At 44.6% G+C, this 26,744-nt stretch overlaps 10 protein-coding genes across 10 annotated transcripts; 8 read left to right on the top strand and 2 right to left on the bottom strand.

The window, feature by feature from the left end:
- Nucleotides 1-172: 172 nt before the first annotated feature.
- Nucleotides 173-3,090, bottom strand: I203_107736 (uncharacterized protein; the record flags this gene model as incomplete). Its single annotated transcript, XM_065518248.1, has 8 exons — nt 173-352; nt 488-762; nt 844-1,102; nt 1,214-1,468; nt 1,576-1,736; nt 1,888-1,928; nt 2,700-2,964; nt 3,048-3,090. The coding sequence occupies 8 exons, from the start codon at nt 3,088-3,090 to the stop codon at nt 173-175; spliced, it is 1,479 nt and encodes a 492-aa protein (XP_065372978.1).
- Nucleotides 3,091-3,735: 645 nt separating this feature from the next.
- Nucleotides 3,736-7,748, top strand: I203_107735 (uncharacterized protein; the record flags this gene model as incomplete). Its single annotated transcript, XM_065518247.1, has 8 exons — nt 3,736-3,843; nt 3,910-5,326; nt 5,397-5,606; nt 5,674-5,876; nt 5,936-6,292; nt 6,357-6,659; nt 6,724-7,375; nt 7,447-7,748. The coding sequence occupies 8 exons, from the start codon at nt 3,736-3,738 to the stop codon at nt 7,746-7,748; spliced, it is 3,552 nt and encodes a 1,183-aa protein (XP_065372977.1).
- Nucleotides 7,749-9,592: 1,844 nt separating this feature from the next.
- On the top strand, nt 9,593-10,837 carry I203_107734 (uncharacterized protein; the record flags this gene model as incomplete). The annotated part of the gene is made up of 6 exons (XM_019151434.1): nt 9,593-9,676; nt 9,752-9,832; nt 9,908-9,950; nt 10,033-10,433; nt 10,613-10,738; nt 10,802-10,837. The coding sequence occupies 6 exons, from the start codon at nt 9,593-9,595 to the stop codon at nt 10,835-10,837; spliced, it is 771 nt and encodes a 256-aa protein (XP_018999238.1).
- Nucleotides 10,838-11,126: 289 nt separating this feature from the next.
- I203_107733 (uncharacterized protein) lies at nt 11,127-11,616 on the bottom strand (the record flags this gene model as incomplete). Its single annotated transcript, XM_019151433.1, has 2 exons — nt 11,127-11,309; nt 11,380-11,616. The coding sequence occupies 2 exons, from the start codon at nt 11,614-11,616 to the stop codon at nt 11,127-11,129; spliced, it is 420 nt and encodes a 139-aa protein (XP_018999237.1).
- A 478-nt stretch (nt 11,617-12,094) lies between these two features.
- Nucleotides 12,095-17,669, top strand: I203_107732 (uncharacterized protein; the record flags this gene model as incomplete). The annotated part of the gene is made up of 17 exons (XM_019151432.1): nt 12,095-12,166; nt 12,241-12,451; nt 12,513-13,532; nt 13,605-13,939; nt 14,003-14,575; nt 14,642-14,886; nt 14,953-15,295; nt 15,360-15,506; nt 15,561-15,728; nt 15,800-16,074; nt 16,147-16,279; nt 16,378-16,597; nt 16,655-16,753; nt 16,812-16,987; nt 17,052-17,285; nt 17,350-17,446; nt 17,527-17,669. The coding sequence occupies 17 exons, from the start codon at nt 12,095-12,097 to the stop codon at nt 17,667-17,669; spliced, it is 4,491 nt and encodes a 1,496-aa protein (XP_018999236.1).
- A 691-nt stretch (nt 17,670-18,360) lies between these two features.
- On the top strand, nt 18,361-18,801 carry I203_107731 (uncharacterized protein; the record flags this gene model as incomplete). The annotated part of the gene is made up of 1 exon (XM_065518246.1): nt 18,361-18,801. One exon carries the CDS (start codon nt 18,361-18,363, stop codon nt 18,799-18,801), a length of 441 nt encoding a protein of 146 aa, XP_065372976.1.
- Nucleotides 18,802-18,868: 67 nt separating this feature from the next.
- On the top strand, nt 18,869-19,279 carry I203_107730 (uncharacterized protein; the record flags this gene model as incomplete). Its single annotated transcript, XM_019151431.1, has 1 exon — nt 18,869-19,279. One exon carries the CDS (start codon nt 18,869-18,871, stop codon nt 19,277-19,279), a length of 411 nt encoding a protein of 136 aa, XP_018999235.1.
- Nucleotides 19,280-20,443: 1,164 nt separating this feature from the next.
- Nucleotides 20,444-22,640, top strand: I203_107729 (uncharacterized protein; the record flags this gene model as incomplete). The annotated part of the gene is made up of 7 exons (XM_019151430.2): nt 20,444-20,755; nt 20,825-20,920; nt 20,990-21,181; nt 21,255-21,431; nt 21,520-21,885; nt 21,958-22,262; nt 22,334-22,640. 7 exons carry the CDS (start codon nt 20,444-20,446, stop codon nt 22,638-22,640), a joined length of 1,755 nt encoding a protein of 584 aa, XP_018999234.2.
- A 1,504-nt stretch (nt 22,641-24,144) lies between these two features.
- Nucleotides 24,145-24,957, top strand: I203_107728 (uncharacterized protein; the record flags this gene model as incomplete). The annotated part of the gene is made up of 1 exon (XM_019151429.1): nt 24,145-24,957. One exon carries the CDS (start codon nt 24,145-24,147, stop codon nt 24,955-24,957), a length of 813 nt encoding a protein of 270 aa, XP_018999233.1.
- Nucleotides 24,958-25,761: 804 nt separating this feature from the next.
- On the top strand, nt 25,762-26,607 carry I203_107727 (uncharacterized protein; the record flags this gene model as incomplete). The annotated part of the gene is made up of 1 exon (XM_019151428.1): nt 25,762-26,607. The coding sequence occupies one exon, from the start codon at nt 25,762-25,764 to the stop codon at nt 26,605-26,607; it is 846 nt and encodes a 281-aa protein (XP_018999232.1).
- Between the last annotated feature and the right edge of the window lie 137 nt (nt 26,608-26,744).

Genomic DNA, 26,744 nt, shown 5'->3' with positions numbered 1-26,744 from the left:
ACGTAAGGTTGTTATTACTCTACGAGTATGCACCATGCTTTGATACACTGTACACGATATGAGTTGCATGGAAATATTGATTTTGGTTCTGATTTTTACATGAATACATATAATAGATTGTTCCTTATGATATATGCTTGTGTTCGAAAGCAAAATGCCTATTCCCTATTCCCTAGTAAGGTTTAGCTCTTGCTGAACCTTGAGTAGAATATCTCTGAGCACCTGGACCGGTGGGCGCACCATTGCCACTCCCACCTGAACCTGATTGAGGGGTTGTTCCTCCCGATGGACCTGATCGCATAGCTGCTGGACCGCGAGGTGCATTAGGGATAGGTCTGATTGAGCCTCCTTGCTGTTGGGGTTGGTTCATCATCTATAAAAGTCATTTACAAAGCAATGTATCAGCAATCTATTTTGTGCAATGACAAAATATCCGATAGTCGATTATCATGGTTCGTTTTTTTTTTTAAAGAAAAAACTCGCTCACCCTATTACCACCCATATTATTCATTCCCATCCCACCCATTCCCATTCCCATACCCATATTACCCATTCCCATACCTCCCATACCTCCCATTCCCATTCCACCCATACCCATACCCATCATTGGATTCCTCATTGCCATATTTGGGTTAATGGCCGGTACGTTTCCCTGTCCTCCAACACCACCTGCTCCGCCAGGGTTGCCGGATGACATGGATTTCATCATGTTCTGATACATCATTGCCATTGATGAAGGGTCGAATCCACCCATCATTGAGCCTATAACATAGTATCATGTAATTGTAGACTATCAGTTTATCGTACAGTCAATTCAAAATGGGATGATGACTCCAAACTCACCCATACCATTATTCTTCATCATATTTTGATACATCATAGCCATAGCATTCGGATCGAATCCACCTCCTCCAACATTATTGTTAAAACCTCCCATACCCATACCCATTCCACCCATACCCATATTCATACCACCACCATTATTGAACTGATTGTTGTTGTTGTTACCTCCTCCATATCGATTATGTCCACCAGATGGTCCGGAAGTGAATTTACCAGGTTGAGTACCTGCCCCTCTAGGTTGAGCTCTTTTGATTTCGATCTATACGATGGTATGAAAGGCGGATTAGCACAACGTAATATTTGTTTCTTCTGCCTTGCTTGTTTCATCTACATGGCGATTTTGAATTTTAACATTAGAAGGTTAACTTACAGCTTTACCCTCCAATTCGATCCCACTACTATCCATGGCTCTCTGTACACTCTCTTCATCCGCAAACGTAGCGAATGCGAACCCTTTAGATCTGGTAGTTTCCTTATCGAACATTACCGTAGCATCCATTACAGGTCCGAATTGAGTTAAGAATGTTCTGAGAGATTCGCCAGTTACGCTTGGAGCTAATCCTCCGACAAATACTTTGGCGGTTCGTTCGTGTTCTGCTCGAGGAATTGCTCGTTTAGGATCGATCTATGTTACACATCGACAATCACAAATTGATCAGATCAGTATGTTACATTCATCTCACATCTAAGATCGGAAGACACAGAAAGGGGAGAGAGGGAACTCTAACTCACCTGTTTACCATCTAAGGTATGAGTCTTATCCAATACCTTATTTACACTTTCCGAACTTTTATAAGTCAAAAATGCGAATCCTCTCGATCTACCTGTTAGATCTCTCATGATAGTACATGCTTCGATTTCACCGAATTGAGCCATGTAAGCTTTTAGACCGTCTACGAAGTTCGAGAGGCGGTTTCATTAGCTTCCTAACTTGTGTCATATCATTGACGACAAAGACAATGACGATCCATGTCGAACACATGGGTGTCATTACCTGCCGATATGGCTTATTGGCTCGTATGTCTTCGTGAGGTGGGTACTCACCATCTGTTGTTTCCCAGTTCAATCCACCGATGAACATCTTGCTGTTTCATATAGGGATAAGTCAATGTTTGGATTGAGATTTTGTTAATGAACAAATAGAGACACGAGGCGGAGAAGGAAGATGGTTGAAAGATGCGATAGGAAAAGAGAGGTTGGACGATCGTGGTATGAGGGAAAGATGACAAAACCAGAAGAGGGAAAAAGCAAGTGGAGAAAATCGTCGGATTGAAAAAGATCACCATAGTTCGGTATTATCAAAAAACACCATCGACATGAACATCAGTGAAGATGCCATTAATGGTATTTCCATACGGTTGATTTTGGATTTATTTTGATATCGGGTACATTCGTTTGATTTTATGGTATTACAATCGATTGGTTTTTTACGTAGTACGGAGTATTACCATTTTGTATGGAAGGTAGATAGATAGTTATAGGTATATCAGAAACAACATAATGGTATCAGTATATATTCGACTCTAGAGACCAACAACTAGATAGTGTGTATGATGGAATAATGACGATAAGACAAGATATGTGAGGAGATACCTCCTTCTACCAATGATAAAATGATTACCACGACGGGTACAGCTATCACGGGGACTATTCGCTCCACTAAAGGGCTTTCGCCATCCCGCGTCATTGGTATATACTCCTACTATATCCTCTCCGTGACTCCTGACTAATTTTCCAACACGACACGACACGATATATGCGGAAAAGCAGAAACAGACAGATATCAAGAATGACTAGAGATAGTACAGAAACACAGGAGGAACAGAGAGACTACTTAAGAGTATAAATGTACTAACCCCTCATCAGGCATATCACTGGGTCTTATCCTATCCAAAGCAGCTTGATCCACGTTGGCTTCATTCCCGAAAGCACCTTGTTGTTGTTGTTGGGATACACCAATATAATCACCTGTTGAAGGTTGATTGGCCACTGCTGGTACAGAAGGTTGAGCCTGTTGAACTGACGAGCTTGATCCACCTGCTGTGGCTGGAGCAGGATCAAGTTCGGGTGGTTCAACTAGCTCTTCAAGCTGGGTGGCATCGAGGTCTTCGAGATCCAAATCTACATACACAAAACGTAGTCATATTAACACATCAGCCTGTCTGATTGTATCAACGGGACAAGAGGGGAAGGAGGGAGCTTACCGCCGTAGAGGTCGTCTTTGTAGAGATCGTTAGCGTCGGCCATGATGTCGAGTTTCGATTGTAGGGAGATAATGTGATGAAGATGCAGTGGAATGATAGAGAAGAAGAAGAAGAGAAGGGGGGATAAAGGAGATTTACTGATGGTAGAAGGGGTCGTTGTTATGCATGGCTTGGTTGGGAATGATAAGGCAGCATGATGTGGATTATAAGTTGTACAAGGTTCACTTATCGGCTGGTCCCACGTGTGATGCTCACGTGGGATGAATATGATAAAGCGGATTGACTGTGAGGGATCCGAGGCTGTGTATGGGCAACTCAGTAATATACGAGTAGCATTAGCAGCATAGCAATAGCAATAGCAATAGCATAACCCAGCAGTAGTCGTAGTCGGTAGTGGCAAGCAGTAAGTAACCCATCGAGATACTATCGCTCAACCCCCCGCCCATTCAGATCGAAGCGGCAGCTGCGTGGAACAGCACAGAGTGGAAAACAGCCCAGACTGTCCACCGTTGCACAGTCAAATCAGATTTCAACCTGAACCCCCGGCTCTACCCCAGCCAGTCAGTCAACAACATCAACCGGCAATTGTCAATTATCGATTGTCAATTATCAACAACCCATCCATCCTTCATAACCAAACTTTTGCTTCTGTGTATTCTTGTGCGATACCTATGAACGAACTATCGACATGAAGAGACTCTTCCGGACGAGCAAGTCGCCCGTCGTAGACCCTTTACCACCTCCCACAGCATCTTCCGCACCGGCATCGGGGACATCCACACCTAGTACTACGAATGTAAGTTTGCTGTGATCTGTGACCCAAATTAGCAAACACAGCTAACATCTCAAATTGTCATCACAGCATCATCATGAACACAGATGGCCATTCGGACATTCACATCAACCGGAAGTGACTCCATTCCCCATAGACGCAGGCAGAGAAACATACAATGTGAACAATGGTAATAATCAGTCGCTGCCACCCCCTCCAGCACCTGTGTCCAGTGGAAGGAAGGGAAAGGACAGGGAAGCGTCTACCGGATCAAATTCAGGTGTACCTAGTCTGCTGGAAATTCAAGAGAGAGAACAAGCCATGAGATCTGCTCAACGTCAACAGCATCAACAACAGCCGCAAAGGCATTCAAAGGGATATGGAGGATCGCCCAATGCTCCTTCACCAGATGGGTGGACCGTGATATCACCTACCAACAACAATATGGCTCTACCTTCATCACCACCTTCTACAGTTTATGATCCAAACTATCATTCATCCTTGACTGAACCTTTGACCATCCCTAACGCAGCATTTGCAAGTTCGAATCCACCTTCATCCAACGCATCTCCATCAAGTGCATCTACCCACACAGCAATGTATCTTCCACCCGGTGCTCGGCCCGCTACACCTCCTTCGATGCGTCCGCCTTACCCACCTCCGGCAGGGAGTGCTCGTCATTCTCAATCCAGCTTAGCCAGCTTATCAACAGCCCATTACGGTGAAGCGGGAGATATCATCAGTCCCAATACCTCTATAGGGAGGGAAAGGGGTCATTCGATCGCTTCAAACACTGGTTCCCTATCAAATCGGTCCGATCAAGATACCATTAACACCAACTCCACATATACACAACACACCACTAACAATAACAACAACCCTTACGGGAACAATAACGCTATCTTGAATCAACCTATCACATCCCCTAATCAACCGTCATCCAAATTACAGAAACCTCAACCACCCAATCAAGGTGTCAGATCACCTTTGGCAAACTCGTATCCGTCACCGGAGCTCACTTCGTTCCCTTCCCCACATCCTTATACGGCATCGAATACTCAACCTTTCCCTCTGCCATCGGCACCTCCCTCGTCTAATGATCATTCGTTGAATAATAATGTGCCGCGGACAGAAGATACACCAATGCCAAATGCAGTGAACCTATCGAGAAGGGGAAGTCAGATGGAAGGACCGAATCAGAAAGAGAAGAAACGTGGTTTCTTGGGAATGGGTTGGGGTAAAGGTAAAGATAAGAAAGATAATAATCAGGTATTAGATGGTAAACCATTGATGGAAGAGCCCAGGAAGAGTTCCCATGGATGGAGGAATCAGACCGAAAGTGAAAGTCAACCTTCTTCCACTCATGGTCATTCAACTTCACATGGACATGAACAAGAGGAACAACCGAGTAGAGGAAGGATACTGGGTTTGGATTTCGGTGGTGGAGGCGATAAGAAGAAGGAAAAGGATCAGATACCCCAGCCTAATGATGCTGGTTCAGCTATTCGTGAGTACCGTCAATCAATGAGCATATTATGTGAGGCAATGAGGCTCACCTTCCCCTCGACTTGAATTAGGCTGGCTATGCTCTATGCCAGATCCTCCTCCAGCGAACATCTACGATGTATGTGATCGGATACATAAGTCTGAAGGCGTGGAGGGGATTACCAAAGATGCTGCTCGAGCGATCCGAAAAGAATTCAAACATGGTAACGAAGCGGAAAGGCGGAATGCGGCCAAAGTCTGGTTATACCTTATGAGAAATGTCTCGGGAAAAGGCTTTAGACGTGAGTCATAGCATGACCCTTCTTGAATTGATTTGAGCTGAACAATCATATTGATCTCCTCCTATAGAGCACGCTTCGAGCAAGAAATTCCTATCTGCTCTTGAACCCATCTTACTTGCACCTGCTACCAAACCACTGGTATCCCAACCCACCTATAACCTTCTCACGGACATACTGTCAGATTTGACGTTCTCTTATGGTCAAGAGAAAGGCTGTGAGGGCTTAAGTGAATTATGGAAGAAAGTGAAACTACCTCAAGAGTCAGAAATCGTAAGTGCACACTCCTTACCTGGCATTCTGCTCATCGCTCACAAACCTATGACATACAGGGGAACCCACTTCCAGTCGATCATCCTATCTTCTCTCCGGAGCCTTTCTACGCCCAACGACACAACCAGACTTACAGTAACCCTCAATCATTCCCCGGCTCGCGTCGCCCATCATCTCCATCACTCTCACAGCTTCCTCTGCAACAGCCGAACCAAGGTTATCCTCCTGCGCTCCCTCAACGTGGGGCCTCGCCGGGTCACTATGGTGGGCCACGGTATGCTGATCTGCCAAGTCATGGTGAAGATCTAAGGAGGTTAATAGATGAATGTACCGCTGCCAAGGAAAGTGCGCGAGTTTTGAGTGAAGCTCTGGTGTTCACCAAACCGGAAGAGTTGGAGCATAAGCTGGTTATTCAGGTGAGCGCAGTAGTCTTCCACATGATACACATCAATTGCGGTGTAGCTGACTGTTTTTTGACAGGAATTCTACCGAAAAGTCTTCCTCGCTCATGAATCTTTGACGAACCAAATGGACTGGGCTCAAGCTGAAGCCACTCGATCTCGTGAACGTCATGCTTCTCTTACTCTGGACGGCAATCCAAACATCGACAATACCAAACACGACACACCTGAAGAACAGGCTTTGGGTTCACTTCTCGAGGCGCATAGTGCCCTTGGTGAGGCATTGAAACAGCATGATGATCTCACGAAATTGGCTGGGGAGGAGAAAGAAATGCGAGAAGTCAGGGAAAGAAGCAAGAAAGAAACCAGGATGGATCGTAATGTAAGCTGCTGAGTTGATCTTTGATGTTGCCTCAAATGTCATTTGGCTGATACTCTTGATACAGCAACCGATGTATGAACAATCTGGATTATTCCCACCTTCTAACCGACCTCAGGCATCCTCATCTCGATCACCATCGCCCGTACCGCACGTTCGTCTTCCTTCGGATAGTACACCTAAAGTAACTTCCTCGCCTAGGAATTACGATCTGCCATTACCACCACCGCCACCATCACAGGGACAAGGTGCAGTACCAGCACCTATTGCAGGATCCAACAATCCATTCAGGAATGCGAATGTCGAGAACGGTAGATCATCACGTACCCCTTCGCCTGACCAACAGCCTCACCCCTTACCTCATCCTCCGAAATTGTCCTCATCGCCAGCACCTGCAAGTCGTACGAACTCGCCTTTGGGTATGGGCAGGTTGAGAATGGGTGGACCAAGACCTTTACCTAATCCATTTGCCAAAGGGAACAATGCTTCTCATCAATCGTTACAGAACTTGGCTAATGGTACTGGTACGACGCCTTCTCGAAACGGATCGGGCGATACACCCTCCAGAAGTGGTACAGGAGATTCATCGAATCAGAGTCATGCTGGTATTAATCATGGAGTCGATGACAAGGAGATTGATGGGGATGATTTACCTTCCAAGCCTGTCAAACCCAGTAGGAAGGCTTTGGGTAAACGACGAGCAGTGGTAGATGAAGACAGTGAGTGAATACCTATGGGAGAAGTTCGTATGACAGATTAGCTGATACGATGTGATTTGATGAATTGATAGATAATTTCGACCCTAATGACATGTTCATACCTAATCCAACCGATCCTCGAACGCAGAATAGAGATCAGGGACAGAATCCAAACCCTAACGGTACTAGTAATGATAATAAAATAGATAATTCTTCTGAAGAAGATTATATAACGTTAGAAGAATCGATCAAATACCAACAGAAAAAGAAGATTGTATATGCTTATGACGCTTATGAAGAACGACAAAAGGAATTAAAGAAGGCTGCTGAAGCGTTGAAGATCAGTGAGAAGTTTGGTGGAGGAGCTGGAGGTGGATCAGGGGGCAAAATGTAGAAAATGTGAATAGATTTAAGTGAGGTCATACGATATGGAGTACCGAAGTATGGAAGTATCGATTGAGAGACTGATGGAGTAAAGTGGTATGGGAGAATTCCAAAACAGTCTTTTATTGCTTTAATTTGTTGTATATGATGAATTATGAGAAATGAGAAATATTGAAAATGTTTTTTTAGGTATCAGAGTGTTGTTACATTTGCATATCAGAGGATCACAGCATGTGGCTGTCACGTCAGCCACATCTTGTGCCTACTACGGTAGTACGATTGAGTTCCTTTTCTGCGACCGTCTCTCTTATACGGACTTTGCTAGTGTTTCTTCAATGTTGCTGTACATTCAATGTTTTAACAGCTATTATTGAGGAAAGAAGGCAACTCCTCCATGATAAAGCTAAACATCTCTATCTCGCCATCATCGAGATGCACATACCCACAGTCCTCAAATCCCCTGGATCCCTCTTTGTATATAGTCGTATCGTCGCGATTACTGGATTCTGCTAGGAATTTCGAATATTGACTTAACCTTCTCAACATCGAGATCCTATCCTTCTCACGAGTAATCGGTTTGTAATTAGTAATTCCATACTTCGCCATACCATTTCTACCTTTATGAAACACCGACCTGGTCTCGGTGGGAATCACCACGATGCCTTTCCTATCTTAGTGATTTACAGCTTCTTTCAATCTAATCAATGACTCATAATTTCATTTAGGTATTTTGATTATACTTATACCTCTTTCATCAAATCGACCACACGAATCTTGATTCAATGAATTTTTGAAAATGGTCTCTAGGTTTTTTTGACATCCCTCTTCGATATCTTGTGATTTGATCCCACCAAACCACCACTTGTCTTTCTTGAGCCTGTTATATGCTGAGAATATGGTATTGGAGATATCGTCGGCGATAAATGATGGGTGATATTGATGGGTATCTGATCGGGAGAGATATAAGGTGCAAGAGTGGTTTTTGCCCCTTCGGGATTTCGTACAGTAGAGGATTACAGTATCCTCGGTGAGCTCTAGATTAAAAGGGTTGATCGTGCTGAAGAAGGTTCTGGATTGGTTTTTGAGATGTCGATTCATAAGTTTGGTGAGGTACGAATGGATGAGGATGCGAAGGGTGATGATGCGAAGAGTGAGAATATTACTGCCTTTTTGACAGGAGGACGCAATCCATCGTACATACAGTCTTGTGTAGCCTATCAGTGGACGAAGTCGGTATCACTCTTACACAATGTGAAGCCATCCTTTCTTCCTCATCCCCTTTTATATATCCAACTCCACCTTATCGGGTCAATGGTACATTTAGTCATCGTACAATACGAAACAGGTTAATATTGTCACTTGTACAGAATGTGCCATCCTTACCCACATACTAACAGGGTCACACAGTTACGAATCAGCCCAATGCCACATATTTCCCCGAATTTTCATATGCAGATTCACCTTGACAACATTCATCATAGATGTAGATCGTATGCAAGGCGATATGGTCAGTATGATATCAGGTTGGGTCGAGCCAAGGATGGCTTGAATTTGCCACCCACCCTATGTGGATGTAGACACTGCCTCATGATCATACCCTGCGCTGCGTGTCGCGCGTTCGTTTCATGTTGATCCAGGGAATGTAGTAAATGTAAACATTGCGTCACTCGCAATCGTATCAACCTCATATTTTCCATCTTATCCATAGTGACAACTAATTGGGTTCAGTACATCCCAGAGCACCACCGTAATATCTTATCTGCGAACAGACCTTGGGAGAAATACCTTCGATCAATCCTGCCTGACATCTTTATCAGCCGACACTAGGTATCCTGCCAATAGCTCATTTGAAAGATGATCCTCGGAGGAGCACCAAAGTGTGAGACGTGTGGGACTTCAGTGTATCATGCCGAGCAGGTTTTGGGACCACATAGGAAGGTGAGTGAGAACCAAGGGAGAATCGCAGGTCTGAGAGAGATTACTGATCAGTCAAGACGTCGTTGATACATCCAGATATACCATAAGATATGTTTGAAATGCGCTCAGTGTGGGAAGAGGTTGGATCCTGGTAATTTGGTTGAACATGATACTCAGGTGGGTATCTCTTCTCCTCATCTACTTGCTTCTTAGTTCTCTCTTCCCTTAGCTAAAGCAAGATGTTGAGGCTAGCCGTATTGCTCGAGATGCCATACCCAGCTATTCGGTACTCGAGGTGAGTTGTGTCCCCACAATACCACCGATTGTGTCAGGCGACTACAGAATCAGAACTGACGGTCCATTGTGAACCTTTTAAGACCTACGTCACGCCAATGTCCTACCTAACATAACACCTACATCTTCCCCCGCCCGTCCTCAAGTACCCCTCACACCATCTACACCAACATACAGACTCCCCTCTTCCGCCCAATCACCGCGGACCAACCTCCCCACACCTAAAGATTTCTACACACCACCTAGGAACCTCACCCCGCCACCTGCCGAACCTGCTACACCGACTGATCCAAGTGTACCGATAACACGACCGAATTTCCGAGATGCTAGACCGATATCCATCCCGTTCGCTGGTGGCTCGAAAGCCCTGGATGATAGGGGTTTGTTGAGGAGGGGTGATAGTCCCCGATCGAAAGTTGGGACGAGGATTGAGGGGGATGATGCGTGTAAAAGGTGTGGGAAGAGGGTTTATGCTGCTGAGCAGGTGAGTGGCTGAATTGATCCTCTTTCTTGAGGTTATCTGAGGGCAGATGAGAGATGGGGATACGGTCATCTTGCTTCTCGTCTACTTCCTTTCCCTGCAAGAGGATCTCATGCCCCTGTCGGCTCAATCAGTGTATGTACTGATAAGTTTCGCTGACATACTCTTTGCACTGGAATTAGGTCTACTCGATAGGTTCAAAATGGCATAAAGCATGTTTACGCTGTACTTCTTGTAAATCCACGTTGGACCCTTCAAAGGTATCGGATAAAGATGGTCTACCGTATTGTAAGAATTGTTATGCGAAGGTGAGTGATAATATTACATACGACTTATACATCCTGTTTGCTCATCTGAGTGTGGGATTATAGGAACATGGTCCTGGAGGTATCTTGGGGAAGCGTTGATATGATAAGAAATCTACATGGTAAGAAATGATGAAATGAGATTATGTTGCTTGTTGTATGACCGAAGAATGCTGGACGTCGGAGTCCAATAAGAGCATGTAATTCTCCTGATTTAGAGCTAAGCAGGAAGATGTTCAGTAAGGCGTGGATGCCCAGTAGTTGTGCTTGTTGTATCGAGACGTACATCAGATAGATAGTATTCCGACAATCAATATGATTCATACATAGTTATACATGAGCCATAGTAAGCCTTGAATATCGTCTATCAATAACAGGGTATGGCCAACTATCATTCCTTCCCTCCTTCTCTCAACACAGTCAACTTCTCTTCCTCCTCCTCTGCTCCTTCAGCTTTATTCTCAGCATCGAGTTTCTGCAACCTAACCAAATTCCTCTTTTTCACTAATAATCTCACTGTTCGTTCTTGTTCTATAGGATGGAGCTCTTGCCAATTCTGTATACGTGATAATGTCTACACATCAGTCCATCATGTCAGTACATCAATTGTCCTGATTTGTCATTTGGGTGTTGATTGTACTCACCCCATCTGAATTAATGATCATTGGACCTAATTTATCCAACTTGATGACATTCCCTTCTCCCAAATCTAAGGATTGTATTTCCTCTTCGTCCTGTTCAGCTGAAACGTCCTCTTGAGGAGCATCTTCGATGGCAAGAGGCTGCTGGCCCTTGGTAGGCGAGTTTGTATCGGTAGTCTCTGGGACTGGGGTAGACGATTGGGGTGAGGCTGATTCGGGTGCGTCTAGCGGGTTAGACATGATGTTGATGATCTCGCAGAGAGATGGAAAGATATGGAGTGGCTATGATGTTTGACTACGTCCGTTGCTCTGAGTAGTATGTATGTGAATGACACAGTCGGTATATATCCCTTTCTGATGCTCTTCCTCGCCATCACTTGCACTCTCGAGGATGCTAGAATCGTCATGGCAAAACATCCCACCTCCACTCCCCCAGCTCATATCACGTGATACTTGACTTGCCACGTGCAAAGGGAAACGCGTCCTCACGATCCAGCCTTTTCCGTGGACTTTCCCTTGCAACTGGACGCGTAGCAAATCAATGTTCACGATATTCAACTGTCATCTGTCATCTATCAGCTATCGTTCACTCGTACATCCCTCAGATCACATCATACCAGCCAAGCAGATTGACACCGACACACTCAAACCACTGTCTCTGATTCTCGTCTGCTGTCCAACCATCTCTAGTGACTCACTTCCAGTATCTTGAATCCCCATGGCACCTGCGAAAGGTCTAGCAGCCCTCCGAGAGGCGCGTGCTAAAGGTGGAAGGTTGGGGCAATGGAAGGTGAGTGTGGAATCGATAATTTGCTCGGCCAACAATATCCTCTTAGGACTGATTCATTCTATATCATCCTATAGCCCTCCGACTCCGAATTGTACGACGAAGTTACAGACGAACAATACCGGTCCATCGTTGGTGATCGATTGGACGCAGATGACTTCATCGAAGATGACGATCAAGGCGGATATGTGGATAATGGTATGGATGACTGGAATGGAGGGACAGACGAGTACGATGAGAGTGAGGATGAAGATGCGTTCGAAGGTGAAGATGAGGAGTTCAGGAAAGGTAAGCTAGAAATCACATATCTGGTTCCGACGGGCAAACTGACAACCATATACGTCCGTAGCTCGTCAGATCAAGAAAGCTAAAGCGAAAGCCAGAGCTTCAGCGGGTAAACCACTCCCCAGATCAACCAAGCCTCAGAAGGCGAAATCGTCTTTCTCTGACTATGCCAAACCAGCTGCATCCTCATCATCCACCTATCGACCCGCACCTAACGCCATGCAAGAAGACGATTTCATGGCGTCGCTCTTATCTTCCGTCACATCCGCCTCCAACGAAGTCGCCAACAGGAAACGAAAATCATCACCCGATATCCCTTCCTCAGAGGGTCTACATCCTTCTTCCGATTCGTCCTTCTTCTCTTCATCCGGAAGAAAACGATACGGTATAGAGGAAGATGATGATGACGAACCACCATCAATATGGGATTCCAAAAGGGGTGTGATGGGTAAAAAACCTAGAATGTCAGATATTACCGTTGTACCCAACAAAGAAAACAATGATGATCAAGACTACATCATGGACATAGATGATGATCCGATTATGGTCAAACCTGAACCTATAGATGAGAACGATGATGACGAGGATGAAATGCAGATTAGGAAAGTCAAACCTCTCACTACTTCGGCTAACACCAAATTAAACGGTGCTACGTCGACCGTACGAAGAAGAGTGAACAATTCCAACTCCGTCAAGAATATTGTCAAGCCTGATCCGGTTATGGTCAAAGCTGAGCCGATGGACGAAGAGAACATCGCAATCACCAAACCCAAACCTACATCTGTCCAAAAAAATGGGAAACCGAATCTACCAGGATGGTCATCGATTCAAGAATCCTTGTTGCCCTCCAAGACATCAGAGTTGGAGGAAGTCAAAGCTTCCGTCGGTTCCACTAGACCCGAAAATGTACTTGAGAAAGACGGCAGTCTGAGTATGTTCTGGTTAGATCATTTCGAACAAGATGGTGTAGTACTATTTGTGGGTAAAGTGCAGGACAGACAATCTGGGAAATACGTCAGTGCCTGTGTGAGCATAAATGGTATAGAGAGGAATCTGTTTGTAAAACCTAGGCCTAAGAGAGTCGGTGAGTCAAAGTTCAGCTGCATCGCAAGAGAAGCTGGATGAGCATTAGCTGACATGATTTCATGATGTGCAGTCCAAGGTCAAGAAACAGACGAAGAGGTATCACGTACAGATGTATTTACAGAATTCGATACCATACGTCGAAAAGCCGGTATCGAAGAATGGGCGGCATCATACGTTCAACGTAAATACGCTTTTGAAGATAAAACGGTTGAAAAGGGGGAAAGTGAATGGATGAAAGTCGCTTATGGATTTGATCAACCTGAGATACCGATGGGTACGACCGGTCAGACATTCAGTCATGTTTTCGGTACCAATACTACGCCGTTTGAATTATTGGTGCTGAAACGAAAGATTATGGGTCCATGTTGGTTGAAAATCCAGAATCCTACGTTGAGTACTAAATCGGTGAGTTATCTGCATTCCGGTCCGAAATCGCAGTCAGCTGATTGCGTATGTTTCGAATTGTAGGCATCCTGGTGTAAGATTGAATTCACTGTATCGGATCCCAAAACGGTCAACCCATTCTCCGAAACCGATAATTCCGCACCTAAAGATACACCTCCTCTGACTATCATGTCGATATCCTTACGTACCATTGTGAATCATCGGGAGAACAAGACAGAGTTGCTTTGTGCCACTACCAGGACATGGGAGGGATGTAATATTGAAGATCCCACCCCACCCGATCAACTTCGTTCATCTCTCAATACGATCATTCGACCAATAGAGAAATTCCCACCTGGTTTGGAAGGTAGAGGTAAAACGGATAGATCGCCATTCCAAACTGTCAAAGCTGAACGAGCGCTCTTGAACTCCCTTTTGGCGACTATACAGCGATACGACCCTGACGTGATCGTCGGACATAACTTTCTTGGAAATAGCTTCGAAGCTCTTTTGTATAGACTCAAGGAGTTGAAGGCGGATCATTGGTCTAGGATAGGAAGGTTTAGGAGAAAGGGTTTCAATATAAGTAAAGGTGGAAGTAATCATAGGCTGTTGGCGGGTAGGTTGGTGGCGGATTTGTCGAGTGATGCAGCCAAGGTGAGTTGTGTATTCCGTCCTTGGACTATCTCAGATGTGTGTAAGCTGATCTGATGGTGAAAATAGGGAATGATCTCATCAACTACATGGTCTTTGACTGAGATGTGTGCAACTCACCTCAAGGTTCAAAGAGAAGATGTGGACCCGGAAGACACGCATAGTTATTTCGATCATACGTTATCATCACCTGATAAATTGATTAAATTCATCAGGCTGTGCGAGGTAGATGCATTCTTCCAGATGGCCATCGCGGCTAGGGTGCAACTTTTGCCGTTGACGAAGCAGTTGACTAATCTAGCTGGTAATTCTTGGTGAGTCGGTATATCAATGATGTGCAGAGCTGAGATGGATATAGCTGACTGTTTGATTGGTTATAGGAATTTGACACTCAACGGAGGTAGAGCCGTCCGAAACGAATTTATCTTGTTACATGAATTCCACCGACTAAAATATATATGTCCCGATAAATCACCCTTCCAGAACAACAAGAAACATAAACAAACAGTAGTAGGGGATGACGACGATCCGACGACTGAAGATATAGTGAATAAACCTATCAGAGGGAAAGCAAAGTACTCTGGTGGTCTTGTGTTCGAACCGAAAAGAGGACTTTGGGATACGTATATCATGGTTATGGATTTCAATTCGTTGTACCCTAGTATCATACAGGAGTATAATATCGATTTTACCACAGTCGAAAGAGATGTGGAGGATGATCAGGTAAGTTGGCTCACAAATCAAAGAGAATCATGGGCAGAGCTGATATATTCGATGCACAATACAGGCCGAAGAAGAGAAGATACCTGATGTACCAGCCTCGGATGTTGCTCAAGGTATTTTGCCTAGAATTATTGCTACTCTCGTTAACCGACGTAGGCAAGTGAAAGGTCTGATGAAAGATAAATCAGCTACTCCAGCTCAACTATTGCAGGTAAGCTGATCGCCAATCGTCCATATGACCAGCTAACATTCATACTCTGTGCAGTATGACATCCGACAACAAGCTCTAAAACTCACGGCCAACTCGATGTATGGTTGTCTTGGTTTTGCCGGATCTCGATTCTCTTCTAGACCCTTGGCTGCATTGACTACTTTCAAAGGTCGAGAGATCTTGACACATACGAGGGAATTAGCAGAATCCTTACAACTTGATGTGAGCTTCCTCTTGATCGTCTGCATCGTATGCAAGCAAGTAAGCTGACCAATCATCGGTGACCTCGACAGGTTGTGTACGGAGATACAGATTCAGTCTTTGTGAACTCCAACGTAACTTCCTTACAAGAAGCACATAAGATTGCCAACGACTTCAAAAAATTGGTCAATGAACGATACAAGTTACTCGAGATTGATCTGGATGCGATTTTCGAGAGAATCTTATTGTTAAACAAAAAGAAATACGCTGCGGTCAAGATTGAAGATAACGGTGAGAGGAAAACGGAAGTGAAAGGTTTGGACATGAAACGAAGAGAGTTCAGTAAAGTCTCGAAAGATGCTTCTAGGTAAGTCAAATGGATCAATGACTGATTTCTGCAGAGCTATGATGCTGACACGTTTCGTCATTGATTTTTTAGTGCTGTCCTCAAAGAGATTCTGAGTGGTGAATCAACGGAAATCGTAGTTGAGAAGATACATGAATTACTCACGAATCTTGGTGAGGCCGTTAAAAGTGGTTTGATACCCTTGGAAGACTTTATCATCTTCAAGGTGAGCTGAGTCATGATAATCTTTTCTGAACGGTTGTCGTGATTGGCATCGTTGATCATTGGTGACCTATACTGATTGACCCTTTTTTTAATCTATAGCGTCTCGGTAAGAACCCCGAAGATTACCCAGACAAGAAGTCCCAACCCCATGTCCAAGTCGCGCTACGGATGAAATCAAAGGGAGCATCCGTTCGAGCTCACGATGTCATACCGTACATAATGTGTTTGGACGAAAGTGGGAAAGGAGGAAAGACCGCTCAGGCAGAAAGAGCTTTCCACCCAGATGATTTGAGGAGGCAAGGCTCGGAGCTGAAGATTGGTATGTCAGCTTACTGCATCGTGTGAGATATGTTTGGCTGATAAGAATGATGGATAGATTACGACTTCTACCTCGATACGCAAATCCTGCAACCCGTACTGAGGTTATGCGAGACTATTGAAGGTACCGAACGATCAAGATTAGCAGAATGTCTAGGTGAGTATTGATTACCTCAGGAGGGCAGCAATGTATACTGATATAGCGTACACAATAGGACTGGACCCATCGCGATATGCTTCCTCGGGACCTGGGGTGACGGATGAAAAGCAATTCTTCACTTTCGAATCACAAATATCGGATAAAGAGCGATTCAAGGATGCTGAACCTCTTCAGTTGAGATGTGTCGCTTGTGAGAGTACTTTTGCCTTCCAAGGTTTGATGGATGAATCTGTGTGTACAATTTCTCTATTTGCTTATTGTTTCTCGACAAGCTGAAATTGAACTTTGTATTTAGACCAATATACAACACGTTGGAATATCCTGCTCGGCCTGTCATGCTATCCTACATCCTGCTTCTGTCTCCGTCCAACTGGAAAACCAGATACGTTCTCATATATCTCGATACTATCTTGGATGGACCGTATGTGATGGTGAAGGATGCGGAGCAAGAACGAGGATGATGAGTGTATATGGAAAGAGGTGCTTGGGTTTGGTCAAAGAGGGATGTAAAGGTACTGTCAGATTAGAGGTCAGTGTTCACGAACCTAGATGAGTAATAGTGGGTTAAAGCTGATGATGCGCTTTGGTTACAGTATAACGATAGTACATTGTATAACCAGTTGTTATATTATCGAAGTTTGTTTGATGGGGAGAAAGCTATTTCAAACGCAAGAGGATCAGCTAGATTTGGTGAGTTGACCTTGTAACATAGCTATATGGGAGTGGGAATTCGATTGCTGACTTTGGATTACTTGTCCTTGACACCATAGAGGAAATCCGAGCATTGGTCTTACCCAACACTGCATTATTTGCTCAACTGGTGAATGAGGCTGATAAATACCTGAATAAGAATGGAAGGAGGTTTGTGGATATGAAGAGTTTGTTCGGATTCATGGAAAGAATTAAAATATGATCATCATGATGAACCGTTGAAAACGTTTTCTGCTTGCTTGCTTTATAATTTGAGTTCTATACTTTGGATTTTGTTGCTCAACTGCTTATATAGATATTCGTGCTGTTCGTTGGTCGGTATTTGCGATTGTTTGTACAGTAAATGCATGTTCTTTGAATCGATCATGATCTGCGAGCAGCTTTTGTTGCTTTTCCATAGTTGATAGTTGGGATGCGTCTGTCAGGGATGCATGGAGTTCTTCAATGAGAGATACACCCATTGTATGATCTGCCCTTTGAGCATAGCAAACAACACATACAGTACATGATCGCTTGTCATCCGCGCGCGAAATATGATAGTATTAGTTTTTACAAGTTTTGTCCTTAACAAAGCATCCAGCCTTTCAGAAAGAGGAGCATAATGTCTTCGAATCACACTCAACAGTCTTAGTGGCCTGCATGAGGCTTCCGAGGACTGGCTTCGTCACTCAAGAAGCCACGTGAAAGGATGAAGGCCCAACATGACAGTGCAGCGTTACCTCGACAAATCTCGACAAGGTATAAGATGTGTCTTCAGATGAATTCAAGCTATTCATGAGTCAATACAGTCAGTACAGTTCTTAGGACTTTTTGCCATTTTCGTCCAGTGAATCCGAAGTATACCACCTGAATCCCTGCGTATGCAAAGACTTATGAATTCCCACACAGGTACCATGTCCACATCGTCATCCATCGCTGTTTCCGAGCTCACTGAACGTTTGACCGATGTCAACCTGACGTACGAAGGAGACCCACAGCCGAGACGAAACAGACGTGTGCTACGGCTTAGAGGTGCCAATCCAACACGTGACACTTCACGACAGACCGAAGACTTTCAACCATTAGGAAACCAAAGTTCTGATAAAGATGATTGCAAGATCGCGGCAAGTGACAGAACCGATGTACCATGTCAAATTGGTTCCTCACCTCCCGATGACCCTTCGAGGGTCTTTCCTAAGGAAGACAAGGGAAAAGGAAGATATATCATCTTTCCACACGTACACACTGGTGCACATACGGAGAAATTAAACCTTGGCCATTTGAGTATAATCACTTTGTTTTCGCCGGGTACTAGCATCTTATCAACTCCGTCGATACAGCAATCCCTCTATTGATGAGGAACTGATCGAATTCCACCGATATTTTCTAAAAGAGACAAAAGACTCTGAAACACTCACGAAGATGATACAAGGGAGAAGTGATCAGATTTGGACGGAGAGACATGGGACTTCGGGGGCAGAACGACTGAGTACTTTGAAGATTAGAGATTTCATATATAATTATAACGAAGTTTTGGAAACGAGTATCAAGCGATCAATCGCCGACTTCACCAAAGACTTATACGACAAATTTACTTATGAACAATCCGAGACCGCCACAGCTACCGAGACCAAGGGCAAGAGAAAGACCTTCACATATGAATTGATGGACTCAATGCAAGATTTCAAGAAACACGTTCCTGACGGACTGCTCGAGCAATTGCAAGTTGTTAAGCCCCCTTTGGATCATACGAAATATAAGCAACAGCTCAAGGAAGAATGGGGGGACAAGACTTGCGATTCGGAAGATTTTAGATATTTGCAGATCACGTAGTATTTATTTTCCTGGACGAATGACACCTATTCTACTGTACGATATCGGGATTGGCGCAGATAGTTGATAGTGTTCCGAATCCGTTGTTAGTAATTCGTGTATGCAAAGATACGAAGGATGTCCTTACATGCGTTGCTATTGCATGGAAATTGGGAATTGATCATACTGATCTTCTGATCAAAGCACCACGCTGTTCATCGGGCATGCGGGGTAAGGACCTTTGGCGTGCAGCGTCAAAAACTTGCCATGCTCTTTCCTGAAAAGTCGCACTAAGGATCCCACTTTCGATGCTGTGCAAAACGGTGACTGACAAAGGTGGTCTGACGAGAACTCACACTGTTGGTGTCAGACGTTGGTGTCATACGTGTCTATATGAAATTGTAACTCGACATACCTACCATTCGACCAACGATAAGGTAAATATTTTAGCATTTGAATTGTGTAAGTGACTCACCTTTCATACTTGATATGCCCGAGCCACATCCCAGACGGAGTTTGAGCACAATCCCGTGCGTACATTGCTTAGTAAGATTCGTAGTTGAACACTTCGATCACTTAATAATACGTCCGGAACTCGACTGTAGAGTGTGTGCTAATCACTACGTGCATGACCGAACCCGAGACGAAGGAGGAATTGGGCGACTGGGGTGAGATCGAGGAGAGATCTGAATGAGATCCCACTAGCGGGTAACGTACTGCTATTTTACCCTGAAGCTTATCAAACAATTCTTTACACCTCCACTCCCACTCACTCCACTCAGACTCGATCAAGGATGATTAGATAAGCATGATTAGATAAGCCCGTTCTTTGTAAGCAATTAGACCAAATGGATTTCAATCGAATGTCAGCACACCGTTCACATCATATCCATACGATTACCTCGGTACCGCGGTCAAAGCTTAGCTCATCAGGAAACTCTCATTCAGTGGGCACACATCCAGAAAGGATATATAAACATGCCTTTTCTCAAGATGTCACGGTCCATTTTATCCTCAAATTGCCATATCAATCTGTATCTATATTCACCCCCACGCCACTGTACGATACTGGAAGACTTATCTAAAAGTTATAATCCACTTCAAAGACCTTATCCAACACTCTATACTATATTCATTGTTACTATCCGTTAACGCGAGAACACGCCTTTTGAACGCTGTGCAAATATGTCAGCCAACATGAACAACTCAACGTCTTTTGATCGTAACGACACTGTCGAGACGTATACATCTACAGTCAACTCACCAGACCCCAATCTATCACCATCACCCAACAGGACTGTGGTGGATTTAGATGAAAACCTGAACTCGAAAGACGCAGGCGATAAGCTCGAACGGAAGTTGGAGGATGAGTTGACGGCTGAGCAAAAAGCCGAACAAGAATTGAGGAGGCATAGATCCACGACAGTCAACGGTGCTGAGATCAAATTGAGTCAGAAGAGGAAATGGTTCTTATTATTGGTATTTTCGGTCGCACAGGTGAGTCGTCCTCCTGAAGATACAAATGTAACACGTTGCATGGCGATGCTGACTATCATCGTATTTTAGTACCTCGATATCGCCTCATATTCCGGTTTATTCGTATTTACTGATGCTGTACTCAACGATCTGGACATCTTATATGAGTCGTCATCCTGGATCATTGTAAGTCACATCGCTCTTGATCCTGGAATCCGCATCAGATCTCATGCTCACCATATCTTCATCTGCTAGACCGCTTACTCAGTGACGTTTGCCGCGTTCTTGCTATTCTGGGGTCGAGTGTCCGATCTGTATTCTGCCAAACCAGTCTTCGCCTATGGATTCCTGCTACTTGGTATCATAAATCTGATTATCAGTTTCATGACGAACAAATATGCGTACTTTGTCTTTAGAGCTATCAGTGGTATTGCCGGTGCTGCGACCGTAAGTTCAGCTTTCATCCATGCACCGGTACTGTACACGGTACACCAGCTCATCGATCGATTTTTATTCATAGATCCCCTCCGCATTCAGACTCATCTTGGCAATCTTCGAACCATCGGAATTGAATGTCGCTCTCACCCTCTTCGGCCTAAGTGGTGCTATTGCGAACGTTACTGGTCTGGTATTAGCAGGCTTCTTCGGTTTCATCACTGCTGGTGGTCAAAATTCAGCTTGGAGATGGTTCTTCAGAGTGAGTTTCTACACTATCTACCTAACTCCTCCTCCTTGTATAACGTATGTTACGGATATGCTGACCCATCTTTGCCATTTTAATCCAGATGATCGCCATCGTCTGCGTTCCCTTCGCCTTCGCCGCTATCACACTGGTACCCAAGACCAGGGGAGATCGATCCGACGAATGTACACAACATGAAAAATTCAAACGACTGGATCTTGTCGGAGCTTTCACCATGCTGGTCGCTATCATTCTGATCATTCTCGGATTGACTCTCGGTGCCTCTTACGGTTGGAAGACCGCCAAATTCCTGGTACCATTCCTACTTTCTTGGCCAATCTTCGTCGCCTTCTTCATATGGGAAGCGAGGTTGCCCGAAGGTTACGCGTTGATCCCTCCAAGTTTCTGGAAGATCCCAAATATGACGCTGTTGATTGTCTTCGCCCTCGGTATCTACCCTTGGTGGGCCGTAAGTCAAACTCCCCCCTCTGTGTCCATAGAAACTCACATGATACTGATCGATTCATTTTGCTGTATATAGGTCAACCAATTACCACTCGTCGAAAGATTCTTAGTTGTCAATCATGAAACACCAATCATCGCTGCTGTTCGAATGCTTCCTCAAGGTCTAGCCGCATTGGCAGTAGCTATGGTCATTCCTCCTCTACTTCAGAAATTGGGTTCCGGCAAATGGCCAATTGCCGTAGGGATGTTACTCGGTTCGGTATCATACATATTGATGATCTTCTCCGACGGTGTCATCGAGAACAACGGATATTGGAGATGGTATTTCCCAGCGTTTATCCTCGGAAGTGGAGCTGCTATGGCTAGTTTCTTAGGTACAAAGTGCGTCAAAATTTTATTCCTTCCTTCACCCACATTGGGTATATAATGCTAACATGGTATTGGGATTGCAGTATCACCGTGATGACCTCTGTACCACCCGCCATGTCCGGTGTGGCAGGAGCGATGCTTCAAGTATCTCTTCAAGTGGGAGCTGTCTTAGGACTTTCAGTTCAAGCGGGCTTGTTAACGCTCAACGAAGGTTCCTTCGTCAATTACGCCAATGTCCAGGCATCATTCTGGTTCCAATTTGGCTGGTCCGTCTTTAACATGTTGATCATTGTATTCTTCTTCAGACCTGGTAAAGCTGCTGAAGGCAGTCAACAGGCGGCGAAGATCAAAGGTGAAAAAGGTCCAGAATCAACTGCTGTCATCGTATAATCGGTCAGCAGCAGGCTGAATCGGAGAATATGTAAAATTGATGAAAAGGAAAGGTTCAGTCTGATTTACTTAGTTTAGATAATTGATATATAATGACCACTCAAACTCTCGTAATATTAATATATAGATATATAATCAATGTTTTGATCATACATGTATCAAGATCATCCGCGGTTTCTGAGTATCTATCCAACCACTTGGTGGTTTCATGTCAAAACAAGATATCTTCAATCATCGAGAACATCGGTTCGGATACTCCATTGCACTACAAGCCCGTATATGGCCGAGGCGATGATAAGAGATCTCTCGGACGCCGCTCGAAATGGTGTCTCTAGAGTATCCATGTTCTGGTACACATTTCCAACAGGTGGATCCCAGAACGCCAGAAGGTCCGTACCAGATGGTGCCAGCTGAAATCGAACGATCTCTCAGTACCACTTATGACGACACAGGTTACATCGACGAGATCAGCTTTGAACTGATGAACCGGGTAGCTCTAGCATATCCTATACATGTGTAGCATCTGACTCTCTGCCAGCGGAGAGCCGACCCTGTCGCAAGCGTACTGTGGCCAAACCGGAAGTCATGTCAGCCAGTGTTTCGAATACTGTAGTCGCCTGAATAAAGTCCTCCAAGCGCCCTGTTTTTCAATGATCTTGCATCTGCTCTTTCCATGAGTCGCCCCGGTCTACATACCCGACTATCATCACGGTACGAAGGATCATCCAGTATCGCAAAGAGATGAGCTAGGATTGATTCACAGAACCCGAGGACGAATAAAGTGCTAAACCAAGAGTGGCAATCCTTCCCTCTGCTTGACTCCCTACTGTACTACCAGCGACAACCAGGACACGTATCTGTGCTTTATTGGGAATCATAAATTTCGTGTCCAGTGCAGCTCGGTCAATCGTTACACACCTTTCATGGAGCTCGCAAGCCGCAAGTGCGAAGCTGTTTGATGCTACCCGGCTTGTTGAGGCAGTGCAGCGAACGTAAGGATGTCGTTTGCCACGAGAATGATGGCCCTCAATGGATCGTCAAGCTTAGACTCAACAACTGGCGTCATCCCCTCGCTCGCTTGATGGTGTGGAAGGAACTTGGCAACTGAGACTACTGTAGTCCTTCTTTTACCATCAGCATCCACGACCCTTCCACTGATACTTCGCACCGCCACAAACTGTGACAATCTGCTTGTGCACATCTCCGCTCGAGACAGTACTGACTGATACGTGTAAAGCATCGTCCTACCTTTTTATACGTCTTCCCTTTTATACCAAGAAAGGAGGGCTGCCTATACTTCTCCAAAATTGCTTCTGAGAGGTCAATCGGATTGATTGGCTGAGCCCACAATGCCGCACAGGAGCGCTATATATAAGCCTCAATCCTATCTCGACTCACGATTTACCATGCTAAACAACAGATCATATCCTGGTCAAAAGATATCATTCCTGCCAGGACCACATATCTGAAATCAGGGTATATAAACATAAAGTAACACAGCACAATGACCAACTCCGATTTATTAGATTTCAACATTCCCAGCTCGCTCAACCCTATACCTTCTTCCGCGACGGCCAAGACGACCTATCGTAGCCACAGACCACGGTCAAAAGGCACGACCGGGTCCGCAGTCTCGGGTTCTTCGCAAGGCAGGGCTCATCGAAGGTCCACAAAGGGAACTTCCGGAGCTACGAAATGTACTTTAGCATGCTATCAATATTTTCATGGGCCTCTAGACGTAGCTGAATTTCCTCAAGGGCATACGCAAGCTGGAAAAATAGCCATATTGCCAACTGAAGAATGGCAATTCTCATTCCATCCAGTTTATCACCGGGCGACTAACGAGGAATCGCAGGATCTATCGAGATTCTGGGAGGGTTTGATGAGACCTAGGTTAGCGGAGGAATGGTGGAGACCTCACATGGAATCGGAATGGCGAGAATTACCAGAACAACCATTTAACCTGGTCGAGGACGAAAAGTTATTTTCTGATCTATTGACTCGAAGAGCTGAATGGATTAACAGTGATTATGAAACAAGGATGAATCATTGGATGTCCGAATTAATGAAGAAAAACTTTCCTGATGGAGAACCGAATTTCGAGTTTAAACAATTTAATTCAAGGCAAGAATACGAAAATTGTATCTCCCCCACTAGGGTCAGCTGGTCAGGTGAACCTCTCACGATCAGTCAGATGGATGAGATCCACAAAAGTCAATGGGCAGGGACAACAATTGGTGAACCGAGACCATTTGCATTGAGCAACGCCATCGGTAGGAGCACAATCTGCGTTCCATCCATCCTTCGGGACACTTAATAGTGCAAGACCAGCCAATCTACCCAGATTCTTTGGGTTTCTTCCATTCCATTAACTGAATATTGAATCACAGAGATAGTCTTCGTAGTTTACACCATGGAATATCTGGTCTGACTGAAGTCCACTCTTGTTCAACTATGATATGCATATTTTTCATCTTGCTAGGATCCAGCCATTTGACCTCAGGTCAAGTTCTGTCATCTTGACTGTGAATCAGATACCTTCGAATGTCATCAGTCATTATCAAGATAGCTCGCAAAGCTGCGATTCGTCTGTGGCAGATCAGCGGCCAAGTATCCTCGATGCAGATCGACGAGCGATTCTCGTGTGTAGGTAGATCTTCTTTGATGAAGATCAAGCGGATGCACTTGCAAACATAGTGGCGATTTTCTGAATATCATCTGCACGTCATAGCAGATCAAGCGGAAAGCGTACGTCATCACTCCGTGATGATGCTACCGAGGAAAAGAGATGTTAATGTGCATCTCTTCGTCACATCTTTGTTACATATCCTTTGTGGCGAACTTCCACAGCATCATTTAACTCTACCGTACAACATCCTTTCTTCCATCACAAGCCAGAAGGCGGTGATCAATTATTCGATGGTATTCAAGCTTCTTCTCTCCTTTGTCGATTGCAATTGGTCTGCTTCGTTATCAGAAGGGACTGGTATGGATTCACGTATATGTCGAGTGAAATGACATTTAAACGACATTTGTCCGCTTTCCCGCCACTTCACTTCTGCAGTACAACGCGAATACCACGAATTCCATCCTGGATTAGTTATCATTTATTAGTCGCAGTATGGCTGAAACCGATCTTTCTTCCCGGGACCCGGTCATCGCAAGTCCATTTCGTACTGCTTTCATTCAGTCTGCCGAATCTTTCAGTACAGTCCCCAGCGAGTACATATTAGACGAGGAGACCAAACAAGCAATGCTTGCTCAACACACATCGAAGAATGTCGATGTCAGCTATTTGACAGGAGTCGCTCAGGCAGATGAGCCTGAAAGTGAGGAAAACAATTTTGACGATAGAGTGAGACCTTACTTAGTCAGCTATCAATACTTTGTTAGTTACCCTAATCTGGTAAACGTTCCCGAGTCGCATGAACTTGCAGGTAGTCGATATGTTGTGAATCCAACGAGAAGTTATGCTTTTTGTAAAGAAGATTCACGCATCTCAGCAGCCGAGATGCACGACCTCGAAACATATTGGAAAGACGTAATCGACACCGAGAGCTCCAAGAGCGTTCTTGATCACGAGGCTTGGAAGAGCATCGTCAATACCGAATTGCAGTCTATTCCCGGTGAATCAATCGCAAAGCTTCTCACTAGAGGGGCAGCCTGGTCATTGAGCAATGATCGAATTCGTATGAAATCTTGGGTCAATAATCAGATTGATGATAAGTTTCCGGAACATAGACCAAACTTTGATCATAAGCAATACACAAGAGGTAATGAGTTCGTCAGATGCAATTGGCCAAATTGGCCTCCAGAAGGACTCAAACCTATGGATCTGAGTGATATCGAGCGTGAAAATGAGGAACAATGGGGTGATAAGGTATTGGGAGATGATCTGCCTTTCCTCTTTTACAACGCTGCAGGAGATAGCGTGTTGGTGATACCCGAAATCAAGAGCAGTCAATAACTCGACCGATTGAGGTCATTGACAAAAACGGATGAACCTCCTAAAGGAGCCACCACAATTGAGATGTCCATGCTCAGACATATGATTGGTTTAGGTCTATGAAAGTTTCCTTTTCATACTTTTCATACTTTTCTTCT

Source organism: Kwoniella mangroviensis, chromosome 2 (assembly GCF_000507465.2).
Source record: "Kwoniella mangroviensis CBS 8507 chromosome 2, whole genome shotgun sequence".
NCBI classification, from domain to species: Eukaryota; Fungi; Basidiomycota; class Tremellomycetes; order Tremellales; family Cryptococcaceae; genus Kwoniella; species Kwoniella mangrovensis.
This window is presented reverse-complemented; position numbering and strand designations above follow the sequence as displayed.